We start from the raw sequence: 17669 nt of genomic DNA, 5'->3' as shown, positions 1-17669 counted from the left end.
GTAGTAGTAGTAGTAGTAGTATACTGTGCTATCTTGCACTGTCACAATCTGGTGAGAAACATTGTTTTTTTTTTTGTTTTTTTTTAATACAAAATACCAAATGAACAGATCTTAAATTTTGAAAAAAATGTCAGCAAATTGTGAAAATTACTATGTCCTTAATAAAACCAAACTTAGAGGGCAAATAAACCAAAGAGAAGAAACAACAACAACAACAAAACTCAGAACAATAATAGATTTTCAAAATATTTGGCCAATATTTGGCATAATCAAGTCCTAATTCCATGAATGTATAATAAACCAGGAGTAACACTGTGCTCAACGCAGCATCCCATCTGCTAACATTATAAGAACCCTGGAGACAAACAACAACAAAACAACAAAACATGTTACCTTTGTAGCATCACTCCTCCTCAACTGTAAACATCTGTAGCCTGAACTCACTGCTCTTCTCCACATGGTTGCTCTAACAACCTCCACGTGCTCTCGTGGTGTTACAGTAAAATACAGTTTGCGCAGCCTTCACTTGCACCAGCTGTATCCTCTGCTGTCATATATTTGCCCTCCGTGTGTCACTTAAGTTGTCATGCATGTATTAAAAACACTTCCTGTAGTCGGAGGGGACACAGGGTGGACAGTATTTCCTAAACAAGCTGCTGCGAACGTCACGTGACGCAAAAAAACATATTCGTATGCGCTGCAGGATGCGCAGCAATGACTCTCAAGAACAGTGTTGCCTTTAAGCACTGCCGGAAATAGTAAATACTGTTGAAATGAGTTGCGAAACAGCCCCAACCCCATTCACGTTTAATAAGAGTGGAAATACAAATATTTCGTTTCTCTTGTTTCTGTTGAATTGTGATAAAATAACGCGGCAAAACTGAAAACATACAAACCAAAATATTTTACGGAGTAATTTCCGAGGATTTCATGAACGCATCGCTGCTGGTTCTTTGGAGTGTATGGTGCACATCGACTATGTGACTTATAATCATTGTTGACTAGTTCTCGTTTACCCTCGTGACTCTTTAATGCTGTACAGCAATAATATTAATAATTATACTAACAGCAGCACGACGTCTTTCACACGCTAGAACTGTTTAATGTCGTCCACAGAAGCTCAATATTAAACAAAAACATAAGGCTATATAAGCTAGTTAGCTGAAGCTGCTGAATAGCAGCTGAAGGAAAACAAGGAAGACAGGTAAAGTTGTATGTTTTCAGAAAGCTGAAGTAGTCTGGTTAAAAAAAGTTTGTACTTAGTCCGTTCGTGACAGACATGACCACTCGAATAGAATGTATATTTTTCAGTGAGTTTCATCCAACTCTGGGCCCAAAGATAACATATCAGGTAAGTGAGCACTGATATCATATTCTCTTTTTTTTTTTTTCAAAGTAAGACTTTTAATTATTTTTGTTACACATTTAAAAACAAAAACTTTAGGCACTGATTTTACAGATAAAACAAAAAATGTCAATAAATATCAGCCAAACAATTTTAGCTGAGTCATGTTTGGGCTGTTTATTTCTTCTTTTTTTGGAAGTACAATATTTGTTGGAGAATTGTGTCTTTTAAATGACAAACGTGTTGTTAACAGCTTCATACGTTCAGTGATATCAGTATCGGTAGATGTACTTCAGTTTGTGATATAGCTATCGGAACACAAAAAAGCGGTATCATCCAATCCCTAATAAACATAACCTCCTTGGTGGAGGGTATATTTAATATTTAACAACAATTCTAATCCTTTTGTTGTAGTAGGAACATGATGAGTTTTGTCTCCTCACAGGTCCCAGAGGAATACATCTCGCGGGAGCTCTTTGACACCGTTCAGGTCTACATCATAACAAAGCCGGAGCTCCAAAACAAATTAATCACTGTGTGCGTAATGTAACACTCCACTTATGTCTCCTTTTCATATACGCGTTGTCATACGAGCACATTTTAATACTGCTCTTTGTCATAATCAAATTACTTTATCTCTATTTTAGCACCGCTATGGGGAAAAAGTTGATCGGGTGTCCGGTGTGCATTGAACATAAGAAGTACAGCCGAAACGCCCTCCTGTTCAACCTGGGATTTGTCTGCGATGCTCAAACCAACACGTGTGCTCTGGAGCCGATTGTGAAGAAGCTGTCTGGATACCTCACCACTCTGGAGGTAGTGGAGGTCACGTGTGATTGGTGTGATATTTGTGTTTGTTTCCAGGGAACTTAACTCGTTAACTCCTCTCTGTTGTCACAGCTGGAGAGTGGCTTCATTTACAACGAGGAGAGCAAGCAGAAACTCTTACCCATTATGTCGACGTTAATGGAAGAGCTTAACGCTACAGGAGCCTGTACATTACCCATTGGTAATATTTAGTTTCTACTCGTGCTTTTTGTTTTGTTTTGTGTGGGTTAAAAGTGTTCCAATGTGGAACTTCACTACAGTTTTTTAAAGTAAGGAACTATTTCTGTATCTGTGCATGTCTGAAGGCTATAAGACTTAACTCAAGATTGTCCAGGAGGAGCTGAAAGCATAAACACAAATTTTTACGTCCAGAAAATAGAGCTCACTAACACAATAAACACAATATTCCCTTGAATTTGTCATGTGTGAATAGGATCCTCCAGAGAATGTCTGAACCCTGTGACATTTATCCAGAGCTCTTGTTTGAAAACAGCATATTTGAGCAGTTTTACTGAAGCCAAGACACGTTTAAATTGGTGAGACATAGACACATTTGAGGTGTTTCTATTTAGAAAATGCCACGGCTCCAAAAGATTCTAAACTGATTTTTGAAAACACAGTCAGAATGCTTTCAGGACACAACTGTCGTGTCTGACGAGGGTCAGGACTTTAGGCCAGTAGCTCTTAGTATTATATTTAATCTTGTCCTGTTTTCCTGTTTATCTTCTCTGTGTGTAGACGACTCAAATACCATCCACCTCAAATTAATCCAGCTGCGCAAGGATCCCCCGATTGTGCAGGAGTATGACGTTCCAGTGTTTACCCAATGTAAAGAGCATTTCATCAAATCTCAGTGGGATCTCACCACTCAGCAGGTAAGGCCTCCTGTCTCAGCAGTATGTCATTAAATGTCCGTTATAGGTCTTATTTATAAAACAGCAACTCTGGTCATTAGGAGCTTAGTTGAAGTCGCTAACATTGCACTGTATTCTCCTCCTTTCTTGCAGATCTTGCCCTGCATCGATGGATTTAGACACATCCAGAAGATTTCGGCCGAAGCGGACGTTGAGCTGAATCTGGTTCGTATCGCTGTGCAGAATCTCATGTGAGTAACACACACACACACACACACACACACACGCACATACACACACCAAAGGCTTTCTGTGTACAGTACACATGATCCATGGCTTTCTGTGTACTGGTGCCAAGTCACTCCACACCCCCCACATGCATGGGGGTGTGTGTGTAGATGTGTAGTTTTGTAAATACAGATATTGAAAGTATGATGTAATAATAAGGAAAACAAATAATGACAGGTTGAAATTGGACACTCTAGATTGACGTAGGCGTGATTGTGAGAGGATAAAGCGGTAGATGATGATTGAATTGCCAAGTTTGAAGCCTGCCGAGCAAACCGTTGGACAGTAATTAGATTAACAGACGGACACTTATTCTTTGCATTTGAAGAAAGATAGTACAGATCATCCACTACTACTTTAGCATAGTGCAGTAATCCTACACATGTGCTGCCTAGCTAGTTTGAGTTGTTCTTCAGTGTGTATGCAAATATTCAAAATAGACCAAAGAGAAATATTAAAAGCATTTTTTTCTCCCTCTCTCCTCCACAGGTATTATGGTGTTGTGACTTTGGTGTCTATATTTCAGGTACAAAGCTATACACTCACGTGGTTGACACACTGTGACTCTGTGTCTATGGTGTCATGGTTTCATTTGTGATTGCGTCATTTGCGTAAAAATCAGTTGTAATATTTTGCCGCAGAAGAAATAGCAAAGAAAAGTATCAAAAAACAATCAGTACTAATCTACATATGACTTTTCTACCTTAGTCTCAGAATACTACATCACTTTTCTTGTAATATTGTTCAAAGGTTTTTGTTTTTCCCTTGCCCTCTCTAGTATTCTAATGTTTACTGCACTACGCCCAAAGTCCAAAACCTCATGGACGACAAGTCCCTTCAGATGGAGTGTCTGAACTACGTCACCAAGCAGGGTAAATAAATATTTGTGATTGTGATGAAAGCTGTGGCGCAAACTTGTTTTTTGTTATAGTTGGCGATGCGACTGTTCTGCCTCTGTTCGGCGTTCAAAAACAGAAACGATAGTAAGACTATTTGTATGCTGTGTCCTTCATCTGAAAAAGGGCTGTACCAGGCAATACTATCAGACCTGCCTGAGGGAGTGTTTGTGTGCATACACTGGCAGCACGGGGGTGGGCGGCGGGCGGGGCCAAGAAGTGTTTATCCTGTCAAACCACAGAATCGCAGAATGAACTTTTCATGGGTGCTTCTGTGTTTTCAGACTACAATTTTTTACTCCAGTGTTGTTTGCTTTTACTTTGTTATATCTATATTGTTTATTTTTTTGGGGGGGTGTTTTTTTTTGTCTCTCAGGTCAAAAGTGGGCCAGTCTGAGAGACGTGTTCCAGCTGTACTGCGGTCTGAGTCCAGGAACCACAGTCCGAGACCTTTGTTCTCGCTACTCGCAGCAGCTTCAAAGGGTCGATGAGAGGTCAGCGTCACTCATGTCAGCGGTCTCCGAAAAGACCCTGAAAAAGCTCTTTCAAAGCGAGGTAGGCAGTATTCGTGGCGTCTATTTCCCCGGTGCTTCATGTCATGTGTCGTCGTCTTTCAGGAGGTTGGTACAGTTCGGACTGATGAAGTCTCTGATTCGGCGGCTGCAGAAGTATCCGGTGAAGGTGGTGCGGGATGAGAGGAGCCGACCACCTCGACTCTTTACTGGTTGTCATAGTTATGACGAGATCTGCTGCAAAACAGGCAGGTTTTCTCCGAAACCGTTTCAAAAACTCAAGCAGAAGAATTAATTGACCGACGGCATGTTTTAAATAACGAGATCGGGGTTGTGAATTTACAGGCATCAGCTACCAGGAGCTGGACGAACGTTTGGAAAACGATCCCAACATCGTCGTGTGCTGGAAGTGAATGAGACAAACTGAAACCATAACCAAAGATGCCTTCAGTGAGATGAGGAGAAGTCAAAGTGAAGTAGTATGTTAATTATTTAACATGTAGCTCAACAAGAAATATATTTATTTATGTTCGATTATGAATAAAATGTAAAGAAATGCTAACACAGTGTTGGAGTTTGTTTTAATAAGTGTGCATTTGCTCCATTTATCTGGTTGTTTACACTTGTTCAAAGGCTAAAAAGAACTTCAGATAAATCACACGGAAACATCAGGGAGGAGTCGACGTTAAAAAAAAAAAAAAACAACTGTCACGCACAAGAAGGACAATGAGTCCCACAGTGAATCATCTGATCACCAGAGCCCTGATCTCAACATCACGAGAGGCGGAAGGATGCAGGTCTGCTGTGGTAAGGTCTGCAACATAGGTGAAATAACATGATAATGTGTCTTTAAATTTACAAGTATTTGAACTTTGTATACTACTTAGCACTTACTGTATATCCTAGCGCACAAAGAGTGGGTAAATGTGTGTGTATAGATATTTATTCATATATATATATATATGTTGAGTAGATTCTATCAATGTGATGCTTAATTTTTGACTTTAACTTTTTATAATATAAAATTTCACTGCATACATTTTTTGAATTTCTTCTTCCACCCCATCTGTATTTGTGTGTGTATATATATATATATATATATATATATATATATACATACATATGTACATATATGTGTGTGTGTGTATATATATATAAATGTTTTATATGTTCCAGTGTATCCCATTTAATTAAATGTAAACATATATGTCAAAGAAACAACAATATATTATTATTATTATTATTATTATTATTAGTATTAATAATAATACTAATAATAATAAAAAATAATAGTAGTAGTATTATTAATGACAACAACAACAACAAAATGAAACAACAGATACATAATAAAATAAGAAAAGAAAGCTAAACTAACTAAATTAAATTAAATAAAGATCATATAACACTTTTATATATATTCATGCTCTTTATTCTTGACGCATTCAAGGTCCGTGGTGATCATATACATATAAAAGAGTTCGTCCTCTTCTATATTATAACTATTATAATAATAATCCCCCACAAACACTTCTACCGTCTGCAGCTGCAGGTTTGTAGCGCCCCCCTGTGGCCGCAAACGGCATCGTCGCCCACTGACGCTCAGCTTGGTTCGGAGTAAGTAACCATGGCAACGCGAACACACCAGTTGCGTTCACTTTCAGGAACAACTTGAAAGAAGCGATAGAAGGAGACTTTTAGAAGGAGAAGTTTACATTGAACGTGTATTGTTTTTTTGCCACGAGAGCTTTTCTCCCCACCTTATTTCCTTGCTTCCTTGTTTCCTCGTTTCCTTCGAAGACATGGACTCGTCGGTGATCCTGCCTGGAGAAGCAGAGGGAGTCGTTCAAAGTCTGGAAACGTTCACTCTCAAAGAAGTCGGCTCTCCCAGGTAACAATAACCAACTAGTTAACTAGGTAAACCTGCTGCTGGTAAAGATAGTTGTTATTAACTAGCATGAGTAAAGAACATGTAGGTGGATGTGTGGTGGGTGATTATAAACAATAAAAATATGGAAAATGTTCCACTTACCAGGGCCGTTTCTAGCTTTTTTGGGGGGCCCTATGCAAGATGATGTTTGGGGGCCCCTATATTTACCAACTATGATAGAGAGATTCTAATTCTTTAGAAAATCCCCAAGCAAAACAGGCTACACTCACTATCACCTCTCATAAAGGCAAGTTAAACTGATAAAAACCAAGCAAGTCAAGTGGAGTCAGATGAAAATAGAAGATGAAGATTATTTCCCAGATATTCCACATTTAAATATGCTAAAATAAAGACAGTTTTTTGAACTATTGAACATTTGGATTCAATGAATTGGGAGATTGAAGGTTGATTTGAGTTAAAAGTTCAGTACTCTTCATATTGTAAGCATCACACCTAATAGAGGAGGCAAAAAATGTTACCCTTACCTTTAGTTAAGCAACAAACCAGCCTGTATGATATATTATTAAGTCCAGTCAACCTGAGAACTGCAGACAATATGACTGTAACATTATTTATTATCTTAAATGATAATAAAATGGAAAACAACAATCCTCTATTCATCAATAAGTAAAACATTCAATATATAAATATTGAATGTTTACTTTAAATTTTGAAAGCAAGAGCACAAATAACATTTTCACAAGCCAAAACAATAATAAAGGTTAGGGTTAGCTAGCTAGTACAAATTGTCGCGGTCCAAGATGAACACCGAATTCAAAATGTCCGACTTCCTGTTGAGTTGAGGCCGTGGTTCCGATGTACTTTTCTGTTCGTCTTGGGCTCCTCTAAGTTCCCACCAAGTTTTGCGAAGTTTGGTGCAACTTAATCTTGGCTCGCTCCATCCACATTTCATCTTTTGGGAGGCGCTATAGAGCCCTATGCTAATATCACATTTTGTGATGTTTAGTTTGTCCACTGTGGACTATTGTCAAAAGATAGTGGTCCAAATTCTCAAATATCGCTGCGCTTGTCTCCTATACGATATATTTATGTTGGTAACTAAAGGTACTAAAACAACAATCCTCTATGCGTCAATAAATAAAACAGATATTTCATGTTTTTTTTGTTTTTTTAAGTTTACTTTAAATTTTGAAAGCAAGAACACAAATAAAATGTTCACAACCCAAAACAATAATAAAGGCTATGGTTAGCTAGCTAGTACAAATTGTCGCGGTTTGAATAAACACGCCAAGATAGACACCAAATTCAAAATGGCCGACTTCCTGTTGAGTTGAGGCCGTGGTCCCAGTGTACTTTTCTGTTCGTCTTGGACTCAAGTTCTCACCAAGTTTTGTGAAATTTGGTGCAACTTAATCTTGGATCGCATTGCTAATATCGCATTTTCGCCCAGACCTGACCTCGGTTCAAAATGTAGCAGTTTTTAACGCACAAATGTCAACTTTAAGAGATGTTTAGCTTCCCCACTGTGGTCTATTGTGGTCCAAATTGGTGCTTTGCAGTGTAAATGCTGTTCATTTGCCAGTTAACGGCTTAATATTTCTTTATTTATCTTGTGTTGACAGGTGGTTCAGGCAGCACGAGCACATCGAGAAACTCAACATGCAGGCGATACTGAACGCCTCGGCCATGCACGACGAGTTTATCAAGGAGCTCCTGGTATCGTATGGAAAGGTGACTGCCATCACTATTTTTACACTGTGTTGCGATTTTCTCGAATGTCGTCGCTATTTAAAAAAACGCCGACGCAAAGTGTTTCCTTGAGGTGACGGAGATTATAAAGACATCAGTAAAGATACGGTATCAGCGTCGCACAGACACGTGTCCTTCCTCGTTTCCCAGATTCCTCTGCTGGTCCACGAGATGATCCTCGTCGAGGTGTGGAAGCACAAAGTGTTCCCGGTCTTGTGTCAGCTGCAGGACTTCAATCCCAGCAGCACATTTCATCTTTACATGGTGGTGAGTGTGAAATGAGGGTTCAAAGTCACACATAGTGGAGTCATATGAAGATAGAAGATGATTTCCCAGACATTTCACATTTAAATATGCTAATATAAAGACTCTTTTTGAGCTTTTGATTGAATGAATTGGGAGATGGAAGGTTGATTTAAGTCTGAGACATTATTTATAATAACAACTAACTGAAAAAGCCAGTATCTCACATTTACCACTCACATATTATCATTCATATCATTTCCTATGATCTCACTTACACCAGAGATAATAAAACCAGCCAAAATTAAAGTTATCTTAGACCTAATGTTATTACATTACGACAAAATAATTCAAAAGTAATGTGAAATTTGCCATTCCACATTATTGAAGTGAATTTTTCTTTAATTAAAATGCATAATTGATTCAAAGCTACTTCTAACATGCTTCAATGTGGCTTATTATTATTATTTCCTTATTTCCTTATTTTATTGATAAATATTCTATTAGTTTATTATTAAATCTTATATTATTTTATGATTAAATCTTAATATTTTTGCAATAGCACATCCTGCAGCCTCTCTCATCCACCTCTGTTGTTACGTTCCATGGTGGGTTGCCAGGTTTGTATGCAAGTCTGCAAAATAAGGGACGCAATGATTTTGTCAATATTTGACAAAATATAAATAATCTGTGAAACAAAATGTCAAGTAATTCAAGTCAAGTCAAGTCTCAAGTTCCCAAATTTGCAAATTAAGTCATACTTTAGTCCCTCATCGCTGCTAATAACTGATCGTGTCACATGTTCTTCTTAGATCCACCATGAAGCCACAATAATAAACCTGCTGGAAACAATCATGTTTCACAAGGTCAGTATGTGCACAAATAAGCTATAATCTTAATCATTTTCAGAATTATTGCAGCCGAGTAGTCTCTTGGTTCATTTTTTTGATATTTAAAACAACCGTGACTGTGCAGGATTCATGTGAGGCAGCCGACGACTCTGTCCTCGACTTGGTGGATTACTGTCATCGCAAGCTCACCCTGTTGGTCAGTGGAACGTCCAGAGAGGACAAGGCAGCAGCTCAGGGGCAACGCGAGCAGACGGCGAAAACGGACGTTTCCTCCATCGAGGTGAGAGCGCGGAACGTGTACAACTATTTTCTCTGTTTCTGTTGCCTTGTAAAGTAACGTTAAACCTTTTTTCTGTGCTGTGGTGACCAGGAGCTGCAGATTCACAGCACCGCACTGGAGTTTGAGATTTCCCTGAAGGCCGTGTCTGTGCTGCGCTACATCACAGACCACACCAGCAGGTATGGACACATCACTCTCACTGAGACTGCCTGACATTTATATTTGCACTTTAATCTCACACTTGTACTGGACGCTGGACACTTTTCTTTCTGTATTGGACACCAATTATACATATCTCTAAGAAAAGCTTTTTCATTCTGTTACGCACAGTAAATGTACACTACCGTTTAAAAGTTTGGGTTCACTTAGAAATGTCCTTATTTTTTAAGGAAAAACACTTTTTTTCAATGAATATAACATTAAATTGAATCATAAATACACTCTACACATTGTTAATATGGCAAACGACTATACTAGCTGTTAACGTCTGGTTTTTAATGGAATATGTACATAGGTGTATAGAGGCCCATTTCCAGTGTTCTAATGGTACATTGTGTTTGTTAATCACGTTAGAAGACTATTGGATGATTAGAAAACCCTTGAAAACCCTTGTGCAATGATGTTAGCACAGCTGAAAGCACTATATTGACTATATTTTCTATTCATTTTGCAACTCTTTTGATGAATAAAAGTGTGACTTTAAATGGAAAACACAACAAAAACTGTATAGGTGAGGCCAAACTTTTGAACGGTACACTCTTAGAAATAAAAGTGCTAAGTAGAACCATATAAGGTTCTTTGGCTTGTCCTCATAGGAGAACCCTTTTGGAGGGTTCCACCGAGAACCCTTTTAAAACCCTTTATTCAGGAAAAGGGTTTTAAAGGGTTCTCTGGATCAAAATGGTTCTTACTGGCACCATTAGTGTTACCAAGAACCCTTGAAAAACCCTTTCTTGGGGAAATGGTTCCAGGTAGAACCTCAGCCCTTGTAGAAGAACCCTTTTGGAACCCTTATTTCTAAGAGTGTAGTGTAGCGGTCACCGTGTGTGGCTCACTGACAATATAATGAATACATATCTGATATATTTGCTTGAAACTTGACGTAAATGTGTGGTTCCGGTGCTTCAGATAAGCTCTCGGTTGGTTGAATAACTCTTGTCTCTTATAGCATCAGCGTTATCAACCGCATGCTGTGCACCCATAACATACCATGTGTGCTGGTTCAGCTGATTCTCTGCTGCCCGTGGACCCGCTGCAGACAAGGTAGATCGCGTCTCTGATTCGTCTGATCGTGATTTTAAAGAATGCGCTCATAGTGTTCATTATTGCCATTTTCACTTTGTGTTGTTGTGCTGTAGGTGAGGTGGAGAAGTTCATGCACAGCAAATGGCAGAAGATCAACGCGGAGGACCATTTAAAGATGACCAAACAAGACGGGCAGGTGTGGATTTCCCTTTACAATCTGCTCCTGAGGGAAGACTGCCAACGAAAATACGACTTCAACAGTTTCAACAAGAGCTGGCTTTTAAAGGTGAGACGTTTGCAACGAAACAGTATTTCTCTTTCTTTCTTTACTGGGATACAGCGGTAAACTCAGGCTGAGAACGTGTGTTAGTGCCGGATCTCTGTTCTCCAGGATCATATCTGATTTCCTGATGGTGTTTTGACTAAAGATGTTTCCTCCAGTTCTGCATTTCTCATCCTCTTCCTGTTGCAGTAATTACATAACCAGAGGGCCCCGGTGCATCCTCCCCGTAATCACTTTTTCCCAATTACAGATTCCTCCTCGGTTGATGGGGTTATTATCATTGTTATTGTTGTTCGCTATTGTCGCCATTTATTCATGGGCTCCATTGTTTCACGTGTCACAGCTCCGTGGTTTCTTGACAGAGGTGCTGGTCGACCAGCTGCCAAACCTGGTGGAGCTGCAGCGTTTCCTGGCTCATCTTTCCGTTATGGACCCGGCTCCGCCGAAAAAAGAGCTAGTTTTTGAACAGGTACACACTCCTAACACTCCTAATTTCTACATTGGTGTATTGGCAGACATATATTGATATTGGTATACACTACTGTTCAAAAGTGTTGGGGTCACTTATAATTTTTTTTGGGTGTTTTTCATTAAAGGTGCATTATGTAATAAATCATAAAATCCTCCTAATATGTCACAGAGACTCAGGAATAATGTTCATATAACAAACTGAACTCACCAACAACAACAGTACAGACAAAATATTTGCATTAAAAATAATATTTTGCAAACTGCAAATCATGTTTATGTTTTGAAATCATGTCTACCAATGATTGCAGTCAGTAGAGTCTCAGCTGCCGAGCAACCACGGGTTGCCAGTTACGTCAGAAAACGAAACCTAAAAGACCTCGGTATTTTGAATTTGAATGTAGTAACCGTTTTTGGCCACATTCTTACGTATGGCACCTTTAAATGTCACACTTTTATTCATCAAAAGAGTTATAAAATATAGAGAATATAGCAAAGACATTGACAAGATTAGAAATAATGATTTTTATTCAAAATAATAACTAGCAAAACTGTTTTCAGCTGTGCTAACATCATTGCACAAGGGTTTTCAAGGGTGTTCTAATCATCCAATAGTCTTCTAACACCATTAGCAAACACAATGTACCATTAGAACACTGGAAATGGGCCTCTATACACCTATGTACATATTCCATTAAAAACCAGACGTTTGCAGCTAGAATAGTCGTTTACCACATTAACAATGTATAGAGTGTATTTATGATTCATTTAATGTTATATTCATTGAAAAAAAAAAGTGATTTTCCTTCAAAAATGAGGACATTTCTAAGTGGCCCCATCATGCGGTGCCGTATTCCTGTATTTCCAAGTGGAAACTTACTATGCAAATATACAACAATTCTGCTCACATGAACCGACGAACAAGAGAGAGTAACCAGCAGACAGAGAGAGTAGGAGAGTTGTGAGTTGTGAGTTGTGAGTGTGGGGATTGTTTGCATCCTTTCTGGTATGTGAAGGTCACCCATAGTTCCCTGAAATGCGACATGCGAGTGGACGAGCCGTCCTTTTTCTTGCAATCTGGGAAAACCGCAAAAAAAAGCCTCGGAGCCAACTTTTACATAGAGAGGACGAGGAAGAAAGCCAGGAAAAAATCTTGGCTGACAGATCACGTCCACTTTTATGCTCTGTTTGAGCTTCTGAAGTCCGGGAAACACTGATCTGTGTGTGTGTGTCCCCTTGTGTCCAGTGGTGTTTAAAAAATAAATAAATAAATAAATAAAATCCTTTGTCTCAAACATTCGTCAGCATTCTTTATTCAACAAAGCGACCAAACCACAGACATTCACTTTAACTGGTCTACTTTGCACATTTTGTTTGTTTGTTATTTTACTGTGCTTTGTTTTTATTGTGGTTTTAGGTCTTGTTTTTAAATGCGTTTTTTTTTTTTTCCCCCTTCATCTTACACACTTTATGTTTAGCTCCCAGAAATGTGGAACCACATCGTAAATGAGAATTCTGGAAAGTGGAAAGCCATCGCAAAGTACCAGGTGAAAGAAACCTTCAACCCGTCCGACAGTGACCTGAGGCTGCATGCACAGAGGTAAACGCCAAACACGCTTCCAGATACATCACCCAGTTCATCTGTACTGTAATAATTCTTATATATGATGTTTGTCTTTTTCGAATCAGGCTGAACCAAACGTACAACTGCGACGTGATGGAGACTTTGCTCCCGGAAAAACCAAAGTGTGGCTCCTGTGGGAAAGAGGCCACAAAGAGATGCTCTCAGTGTCAGGGAGAATGGTACTGTCACAGGTGAGCCCCCAAGAGTCCTGCTGCAGTCATAATGGTCTGTGTTGTCCCTGTCAGGGTTCACTGAAAGCTGTGTTAGCTAGTGAGCTACAGAGGGTGAGTGCACTGTTTTTGGTTAAAGCTGTGGTGCTGTAACTTTTATATATCTAAACAAATGTCTGTTCAATTCAAACCACTGCCAAATGTCTGTGGTGAAAAACAGAGGGATGCATTTTACATTTTATAGCACAACTGAGCCGGCGAGGCAGAAGAAGCACACAGCGCGAGTAAAGCCTGAGCCACACTAGATTTCTGTCCCGATCTGGCCTTTCTGACGAGCGATTTTAAGAGATTATCTGGCCAAATGATCCTATCCTGTGAGGGGTTAAAAGACCCAAATATAATAATAAAAAAATAATTTAAAGGGACAATATGTAGTATTTATGGGTTTATATGACCCAAAATCCACTTTTTTATACATATTATGTGCTCCTGCATTGTCTAGTCACTGTATAATAGTTTTTGTTTCATTTTCGTAGTGTTTCAAAAAGTCATGTAAAATAACATGGTCGCGGGCCGCGGTTGCATAGCCACTGTTAGCAGCGAGACGCCATGTTTCTGCCGGAGCCTGTAAAGACAAACGCGAGAGAACAAATCAAGCGTCTCTTTACTTGTAGCAGGAAGTCCCGCCTCCTCTCTCTCCGCTTCGTCTGCTACGGCCGCGGTAGCTCCGCCCTCTCCCTCGCCTCACGAACCTCATCTGCTGACACGGAGAAAGACGACGAGGACGACATTTGACCAGCTGCGGATACCGTAGCGTCAGGGAAGGGAGGGGGTGAGCAGAGCAGCAGGTCTTTGTTGTAAATTTCAGCCTCTCCTCTAGATGTCACTATAAACTACTTACTTCCCCTTTAATATAATCGTAATAAACACGCTTGATATTTACGTCTGAACTGATCGGGGGGCATGAGCAGAATATAACCGATAAGAGCGTGTTGACCGGGAAACGGATGTTACATACTTGTAAAAGGCAAGTTGATTCCATGACTTCATCCACAGTTTTTTGCGTTTCTCAGCACAAAACATAGCGCACACACAACAGCTATTAGCTGACGACACTGACAGTCCACAAAGTCACGTTAAATTAATGCAAATTTCTGTGGGATTCCAAATCACTGAAATAGTTTGATTAAGGACCAAATGTGCGGGCCCGCATGTTCAGTAGCGACTGCTGCTGTTCCCTTCACCACACAGCTCCAATTAAGTTTCCTGTGCTGATATAATATCATACACACTGGAGCAGCTGTAGCTCGTTGTTACAGCGGACAATCTTCAAACTAGAGAGTTAGGACATGATGTGCTGTGGTGACACCAAACATTTTGAGATAAAAAAAAAATCTCCTTCTCTTTCTCTTGCCTTGCAGAGAATGTCAGGTGAAACACTGGCCCAAACACAAGAAACAGTGTCAGCTCCTGGCCGAGGCCACCGAGCGGATCCAGAAGGACCTGAACATCAACAGTTGAAGGAGATATTGTCGTTGAAGTATGTGGAAGGATACACACACACACACACACACGCTCACGCTGTGACGAGAGCAGACCTGCAATTATTTCACATTATTATACTGATTCTTCGCTATTTTTTTAATCCTGCAAAGTTCTACGCCCTGTTTTACAGAACTCTGTGCTGTTCCTGTTTTGTCTTGTAATAAAATAGTCAAATATGACAACATGTGGTTTGTGTTTCACTTCCTCACAGTAGCAGAAAAACTCAACTGTGGTTGTTTCCCGGCGTCTACCAAACATGAGAAAATGATGATTCATTTTATACATGTGAATATGCAACGTATACCTCTCATCAGAGGAGATTGTATGTTACCATCCATCCATCCATCTTCTACCACTTTATCCTGCCAGGTGAGCAGTCCATCACACAGGACCACATTGTCTCTCTGTGTTTCCAGGACATTAGATGAAAATGTTGTCCAAGACTGTTGGATTTATCCTGGTATTCTCCACTGTTTGTTTGTTTTCTCTAGCACTTTGAAGGATTTGTTTATAGATAAGAGACTGTGGTCGTTCTTTACATGTGACCAGGTTGAAATGCAGTTTGACAAAGGTTCTTGCAGCAAATGGAGACAAGTGACAAGTCTCACGCTCAATTTGAACTTTAATGTTGGCTGTGTCAATTACTGTCTTATAATATCGCTGTGAAATACAGGAAATACTGTATATTTCATATCTATACATATACACTACCGTTGAAAAGATTGGGGTCACTTAGAAATGGCCTTATTTTTGAAGGAAAAGCTCTTTTTTTTTTCAAAGAAAATAAGATTAAATGAATTAGAAATACACTCTATACATTGTTAATGTGGTAAATGACTGCAAACGTCTGGTTTTTAATGGAATATGTACATAGGTGTATAGAGGCCCATTTCCAGTGTTCTAATGGTACATTGTGTTTGCTAATGGTGTTAGAAGACTATTGGATGATTAGAAAACCCTTGAAAACCCTTGTGCAATGATGTTAGCGCAGCTGAAAACAGTTTTGCTGGTTCTTTGACGAAAGGGTTAGTTATTATTTTGAATAAAAATAACAATTTATTTTCTATTTCTGTTACTTTTAATGTGGAAAACACACAAAAAAATGTATAGGTGACCCCAAACTTTTGAACCGTAGTGTATACACAAAATACTTCATTTCTGTACATTTAGGTCAGGGGTCTGCAACCTGCGGCTCTTGAGCCTCATGTGGCTCTTCAGCCTCTCCGTAGTGGCTCCTTCTAGCTTTTCATATGCTTTTTGTCAAGATAAAGGCATAAATAAAAGTGTAAACCCCCCCCCCCCCCAAAAAGCCATTAAAGTGGCTCATTTTTGAGTCCTGTCCATCTTTAGATCCATGTACTTACGCCAGGCAGGTTTTCTCAGACATAAACTACATTAAAATTGTTTTATTTCATTTCAAAGTGGTTTTTCTACAATTTAGAGGTTGGGTATCAACTCGCGACAAACTGTAGTTCTTTAAATATGTTATATATGTGAAAAAAAAAAACAACTTTGCATGTGATTTTATCTTCATTTTAGGGGTCAAAAAAGGTTTTGCAGCTCCAGATTGATGTTATTCGGGTGGTGAGGGGACAAAAATGGCTCTTTTCATTTTAAAGGTTGGTTGCAGACCCCTGATTTAGGTCATCGCATCATCAGCTCCACTACATGTGCGGGAGTGGGGAGATAGCGCCCCCTGTGTGAAAACATTCCGGATGTGTGCACACAGTCTTCTCAGTCTCATCTCTGTCTCAAAGTGAAAGGATGAACGGAGACAAGACAAAAGTCCCGCCGCCGCCTTTACGTTTGATGTTAGCGATGTTGTGTTGACGTTAGCTTCATTTGCTGCTGCTGCTGATGCTAACATGTCGTTTCCAGAGGTGCATTCGCTTCTCTCACCTCCACAGTCCGTTATCTGTGCTATCTGAGAAATGCCTGCGGAAAGTTTTTCTCCTCGGATGGAAGCTTTGAGACGGAGCGGCCGTGACTGGGCTGTTACAGGGTTTTTTTTTTTTACTCCCCTTTTGGGTAAGTTAACCTCTACAGTACTGACGTGTTGTTGTTGTTTTTTATTTTACAGTAGTAAAGTAAAGTGAGTCGGAACCATTTGTGGGGGGTTACAGTAAACGTGTGTTTCCACTCCCCGAGTTTTCCCCTGAACGCACCGTTAATTTACAGTATTTTAGGGACTTTACTGCACATCTGCTTCTGACTTCAGTGTTTTACAGTAACGTGTTATATCTACAGGAATGTGGTTGAAATAAGGATATGAGACCTGTTTCACACATGTCAAGTCAGCAAACTGCATTACATATAATCACACACAACTGTTATATGTAACAAATAAATGTGCTATCCTATACAACACACAATAAAGCATCAAATATGCTAATGTTTACATGGGGATATACTTTTTTTTTTTTTAAAGATGGGGAACTCAATTCACAACATAACTCACGACAACATAAAACAAAGTTTATGACTAATTTTATGCTGCAACTAACGATTATTTTCGTAATCGATTAAGCTGTCGATTATTTTCTCGATTAATCGATGAATCGGTTGGTCCATAAAATGTCAGAAAATGTTAAAAAAAAACA

The 17669-nt window shown here is 39.3% G+C and overlaps 3 protein-coding genes across 3 annotated transcripts in view; 2 read left to right on the top strand and 1 right to left on the bottom strand.

Moving 5' to 3' along the window:
- hemk1 (HemK methyltransferase family member 1) overlaps nt 1-494 on the bottom strand; it is a 6921-nt gene extending 6427 nt beyond the window's left edge. Inside the window, exon 1 of the mRNA XM_083891909.1 lies at nt 394-494. Coding sequence (XP_083748035.1) covers nt 394-459 — 66 coding nt within the window. The 5' untranslated portion in view covers nt 460-494. The remainder of the gene's footprint in view (nt 1-393) is intronic.
- A 479-nt stretch (nt 495-973) lies between these two features.
- Nucleotides 974-5184, top strand: nprl2 (NPR2 like, GATOR1 complex subunit). Its single transcript, XM_083892380.1, has 11 exons — nt 974-1351; nt 1791-1882; nt 1993-2161; nt 2246-2354; nt 2912-3048; nt 3181-3278; nt 3805-3841; nt 4094-4187; nt 4588-4705; nt 4829-4971; nt 5069-5184. Exons 1-11 carry the CDS (start codon nt 1280-1282, stop codon nt 5134-5136), a joined length of 1137 nt encoding a protein of 378 aa, XP_083748506.1. The 5' UTR covers nt 974-1279; the 3' UTR covers nt 5137-5184.
- A 1338-nt stretch (nt 5185-6522) lies between these two features.
- zmynd10 (zinc finger, MYND-type containing 10) lies at nt 6523-15045 on the top strand (the record flags this gene model as incomplete). The annotated part of the gene is made up of 12 exons (XM_083892245.1): nt 6523-6611; nt 8234-8342; nt 8511-8627; nt 9416-9469; nt 9579-9734; nt 9825-9913; nt 10903-10997; nt 11093-11265; nt 11606-11731; nt 13209-13330; nt 13420-13545; nt 14946-15045. 12 exons carry the CDS (start codon nt 6523-6525, stop codon nt 15043-15045), a joined length of 1356 nt encoding a protein of 451 aa, XP_083748371.1.
- Between the last annotated feature and the right edge of the window lie 2624 nt (nt 15046-17669).

This window comes from Microchirus variegatus (assembly GCF_963457635.1).
Source record: "Microchirus variegatus genome assembly, chromosome: 7".
Lineage (NCBI taxonomy): Eukaryota > Metazoa > Chordata > Actinopteri > Pleuronectiformes > Soleidae > Microchirus > Microchirus variegatus.
Note: the sequence above shows the minus strand (reverse complement) of the source record. Positions and strands in the feature narration are given on the sequence as shown.

Bases quoted from the DNA above. Each gene is read 5' to 3' on its own strand.
- nprl2 (XM_083892380.1), top strand. From the start codon at position 1,280: ATGACCACTCGAATAGAATGTATATTTTTCAGTGAGTTTCATCCAACT. The intron at 3,049-3,180 runs GTAAGGCCTCCT...CCTTTCTTGCAG, and splicing joins GGGATCTCACCACTCAGCAG to ATCTTGCCCTGCATCGATGG. The intron at 4,972-5,068 runs GCAGGTTTTCTC...GTGAATTTACAG, and splicing joins CGAGATCTGCTGCAAAACAG to GCATCAGCTACCAGGAGCTG.